At 50.8% G+C, this 4,618-nt stretch overlaps 1 protein-coding gene across 1 annotated transcript; it reads right to left on the reverse strand.

Moving 5' to 3' along the window:
* Positions 1–719: 719 nt before the first annotated feature.
* LOC123095891 (uncharacterized) lies at positions 720–3,865 on the reverse strand. The gene is made up of 3 exons (XM_044517464.1): positions 1,858–3,865; positions 1,554–1,758; positions 720–1,339 (listed from the first exon to the last, which is right to left on the reverse strand). The coding sequence occupies exons 1-3, from the start codon at positions 3,697–3,699 to the stop codon at positions 1,089–1,091; spliced, it is 2,298 nt and encodes a 765-aa protein (XP_044373399.1). The 5' UTR covers positions 3,700–3,865; the 3' UTR covers positions 720–1,088.
* Positions 3,866–4,618: the final 753 nt, after the last annotated feature.

The following is a 4,618-nucleotide window of genomic DNA, read 5'->3' on the forward strand; positions in this document are numbered from 1 at the left end:
GACTAATCTCGAGTAGTCGAGGTGTTTGAGTCGACTTCCAGTTACAACTCGTCGACTAGTCAATGAGGTCAAGGAAACTGAACACGGTCAAGGTTGGCTGTATTTATCACAGCAAGTGGTCCAGTGACTGGTGTACTAGAGTGGCACAAGTTAAGTCAAACCTCATAGTGAATGAAGTTTTTGTTTTTGAAACAAAGGTCAAGAATATTGAACATTTAGACTGGCTGCATTTATCACAGGAAGTGATCTAGTGACTGCTGTACTAAACTAGCACAAATTCAAGTCAAATCTATTATTGAATAGATTTTGTGTTGCAGCAGTTTGAACAGACAAGCACTGAACTGAAGCACATGACACAATACTAGCCAAAACTTACACTAAAATGAGATACACTGGATATGGAAACACAGAAATGATTAAATGGTCGAGCTGACAAAAGCATTAGCCCTCATGGTCTTCATCTGAGCTCCCGACGTCGCTTACTGTAATCATCGCTGCTAGAACTGACAATGTCAAGGTTCACAGCTGCGACCTGTATTGGCTCTTGGGCCCTTGGCACCATTGGCTGCACCCCAACAGGAAGAATTGGTACTGTGGGTTCCTCAGGCTTGACAGCAGGAATGATGCCACCCAGCCCGATCGGGTCCCCAGGCTTCCCTCCAAAGATTACAGGAAGAAACCTCCTCAAAACTAGTATACAAACTTCATGCATCGCCATGTACAGGTTGAACCATATCACAAAAGGAAATGCAAAGCACATATACTGGTTCTGATGGAATTTGAAGCTGCTGCTGCTGCTAGGACCTAGGAGGACTACTACTTGACTGAAACTAGAGCGTAGCTACTACTTACTGTGTACGATCCAGCAGACCAAATTAAGAGCCTACTACTGGCAGGCTCCATCACGCTGGTTTCACAACCATAGCAGCGAGTGACCTAGCTTGATTTACTTAACACACAAATTTAACAAGGCCGAGCAATAAGCAAATTGTTAAGGCATCCACACACATAACAGTAGCAGCTAGCTCAAGGAAACCAAACATGATGGTGCAATTTCTGTCATCCAGTTTCTGATCGCAGAATGTGCATTAATTAGGACGACACATCCCCCTCCTCGTCCTCTTCTTCTTCTTCTTCTTCTTTTCTTCTTCTTCACTGTGCAACATGTTCAGATTCTCAGCAATCTCCACGTCGAACTTGGGACTGAAGTAGACCAGGTCCATCCCTAGCATGCCATCCACGCTGCGGGTTCCACGGAAGGTGATATCGTCCGGGATGTACTTGGCGTCATCTGGATAGACAATTTTCCTCGCACTATGCACACCATAGTAGCAACGGCCTATTAACAAGAAAATAAAGCCCGACATTCAGTAAGAGACAGACAGAGCACACGTTAATAAACCAATTCCAATTCAAAGCTACCACTGGTGCATGCAATGCAAGCATGACAAGGTGTGGTACAGGCTGCTGCAAGCCTGAAGCAGATCGTGCAGTGACCCAAAGTACTCACTAACCAAGTGCTATCAGGTACTAATCGTCGGCAGAAAACTTACCCGCATTCGCATAGGGTAGAGGGCAGCAGAATTCTGGCTCCTGCTCACGTGAGGATAACGAGAATTCAGCGTAGAAAAGCGTCCTCTGAAGCCCCAAATTACAAGTGGCCGTGAAGTTCACATGGTAGCGAATAACAGCGCAGGGGAGGTTGCCTTTGTTTATTTCCTCCACACCCAAGATAATATCAAGTTTATACTCTGATCCCTACATACAGAAAGCAACAGTGTTGGTCAAAATTAATGAAGGTATAAAGGGAATATACGTAGCAGCTAGCCAATGATGGAAACCAAATTTAGTACCTACCAAAAGCTGCTGGGTCGTGTATTCCTTGAGCAACTGTTCAATCTTTGAACGGAACAAGCTCCTCCGATCCTCATAATCTGATCTCTCACTTGACACCGCCCTCAATGCCCCCGCACAAAGTTCAGGAGCTTGCACAGTGTGAGCCCCGGATCTGTTTCTGTCCCACATGAGTGAAATACGAATTTCCATTTCATCGACGCGCAACACAGTACCACTAGTTTGAGCCTCGGTTATAAATGAGAGCAGCTCGCTTCGCGTATCGGGCATCAACAACAGCTGCTGGTGCAGTTCACCCAGCCCAAGGGCCCAAGTGTGTCCAGCGGCCTTGGCAGACTCATGGAAGGGGTTCTTTTCAGAACTCTCTGTCGATGATGGCAACATGTTAGCAATGTCGCATTTTGTACTGCAGAGGAACTCCAGAGCAAAAGCCGGCAACGAGAATTGGGGGTCGGCGAATGCAGCAAGCTCCATAAGGCCCTTGACGGAGTGAACCTGTGTGCGGAGCAGAGATAGGGGGTCCAGGACGTCATTGTACTCTACCATCTCCCTGCGTTCAGAAATTGGCAGATTGCAGCCACGGCAGTTGTACCAGATGGAGTTGACGATGATGTTGGAGACAGGGTCCATGCAGCCGTAGCAGTGGCCAGCCTTGAGGATGCTGCGCATGAGTGTGCCAGAGGGTGTAGGCAGCAACTTGAGCACCTTGATGTACAAGTTGTGAATCATACCATGGAGGTACATCTTGAGAGACTGCAGGTAATCGCAGGCGTCGCCGACGCCACATGGTGTCTTGAGATTGTGTTTCCGGCCATCTTCTATTGCTATTCCCAGGCAATCTTGCAGCTTGTCAGGCAGGAGTCCGGACTGCAATGACGAGATGGGGTTTCCACCCCAGACCAAGGTGGTGGTGGCGATCCTGGCGTCCGCCGTAGTAGAGAATGATATAGTTTCGGAGCACCTGGCCTCCAGTATGTGACGAACATTGACAACCAGCCCTCTTTTGGTATGGATAATGCTGGCAGTACAAACCGGGCTCATCATCATGTGTAGGATGCGGTGGGTTGCCCGGACATCCTCAACTGTGAGAGGGATACCTTGAGCATCAGCTGAAAACAGCTTCTTCAGAAGGGCAAAGTTGCCGTCTTGGAGCCGGATTGACATCAGGTGAGCCAAGGTGGTGGGCGAAGGGTGACCTGCTATGGTGGCTGCCGACTCGAGGGCGGCTTGGGTCCTATCAGATTCAGGGTCCAATGCTTCCCCCGCATATAGATCATGTTGGATGAGCATGACGGCGAGGAGAAGATTGGCGTCGGCCCTGTAGAGGTAGCTGATGGCCTGCTCCTTTTTGAGGCATCCGAAATATGCCATGAGGAAGGCGAGGAGACTGTGGTAGGATCTTGATACAAGCTGGCGCAAGCCGCCCAAACCGGGGATGGATCGTCTGGTGGTGTTGAGCGCCCGTCTTTTGGATCTTCTTGTGGCGGGCGGAGACGGAGAGGTGGAAGCTGCTGCTGCGGGGGCGGGGGCGGCGTCTTTGGGGAGGAGGGCGAGGGTGTTGAGGATGATGTTGGAGACGGGGTCGAGGAGGCCGAGGCAGGAGCCGCCGCCATCGGTGGCGAGGAGGCGGAGGAGGTCCGGCATGGCGTCGCAGGGGAGCCGGCTGAACGCCTCCTCGTAGAAGCCGACGATGAGCTTGTCGATGGCCAGGGGCAAATCCTGGTCGGGCGCGTCCTCGGCGCGGCAGCTGCTGCCGTGCAAGCACGAGATCAGGCCCCTCCCAAGGGGACCAGAACCGCCGGAAGGCCCCCTCCCAGAGCCGGAAGAAGTAGATCCAGACGCCATCAGCGGCGATCTGCGAGCAGAGACGGCGGGCGGAAGTTTGTGGCGGGAGAGCAGGCGGACGCCGGACTTGGAGGCGGCGGGCGGCGGGTCGATAAGGGCATCTACAATGCTAGGAGCTTACATAGGCGCTTATAGACAAAATAATAAATAAATAAAAATCTGAAACACACCTAAGCGCCTCATCCCTCAACGCTAGACGCTAATTAACTAAACAACGTGGACGCTAAGTACTGGAAGGAAAATGACCAAGCGCCGGGTGCATGGTTTGGCGTCGATGCCAGGGTTGACACCAGGATTACACCCGGCAACCGCTAATCTGCCGGGATTACGAAGCTGGCGCCTGGCCTAAGCGCCCAGCAATGGAGATGCCCTAAGGCAGGCTCTGCCTTCTCCCCACGAGTGAAGTAGGGTACGAGTGGGTGGATGGATCCATTGAAATCATACGGGACTTAATATGGATGGGCTCCAATCTTACCGAATCTTACTATGTTATACTTATATCCGTATTACCTTAGGCTTTGGCTAAGCAAATTCCACGCCCGTGGTACTTGTCAAAAAAAAAGTCCAAAAAAAAAGTTTATCATCTATCCAACATAGACCATGAAAAGGCTGCGGGGGGAGAGCACCCTCCCATGGATGTGCATTGGCGATTTCAGTGAGATCATACGGCCCGACGAGCAACATGGTCCTAATGCTCGAGACAGTTCATAGATTGATGCGTTTAGAGAAGCACTGGATGTATGTGGCCTAGCTGATTTGGGGTACCGCGGACTGGACTGGACTGGATGTGGGAGAAGAAAGTAGCCGGAGGGCACTATTGCTGTGTTCGTCTTGACAGAGCCTTGGCTTCGGCCTACTGGTATGTACCTTTTCCTTTTGCTACTATGGAGCACCTCACCGCGGTAAAGTCTGACAATTG

This window comes from Triticum aestivum, chromosome 4D, assembly GCF_018294505.1.
Source record: "Triticum aestivum cultivar Chinese Spring chromosome 4D, IWGSC CS RefSeq v2.1, whole genome shotgun sequence".
Classification (NCBI taxonomy): domain Eukaryota; kingdom Viridiplantae; phylum Streptophyta; class Magnoliopsida; order Poales; family Poaceae; genus Triticum; species Triticum aestivum.

Excerpts from the sequence above, each read along its gene's own strand:
- LOC123095891 (XM_044517464.1), bottom strand. The coding sequence starts at position 3,699 with ATGGCGTCTGGATCTACTTCTTCCGGCTCTGGGAGGGGGCCTTCCGGC. Across the intron at positions 1,759-1,857 it reads ACACGACCCAGCAGCTTTTG|GGATCAGAGTATAAACTTGA; the intron begins GTAGGTACTAAA and ends TTCTGTATGTAG. Across the intron at positions 1,340-1,553 it reads TCTACCCTATGCGAATGCGG|GCCGTTGCTACTATGGTGTG; the intron begins GTAAGTTTTCTG and ends TCTTGTTAATAG.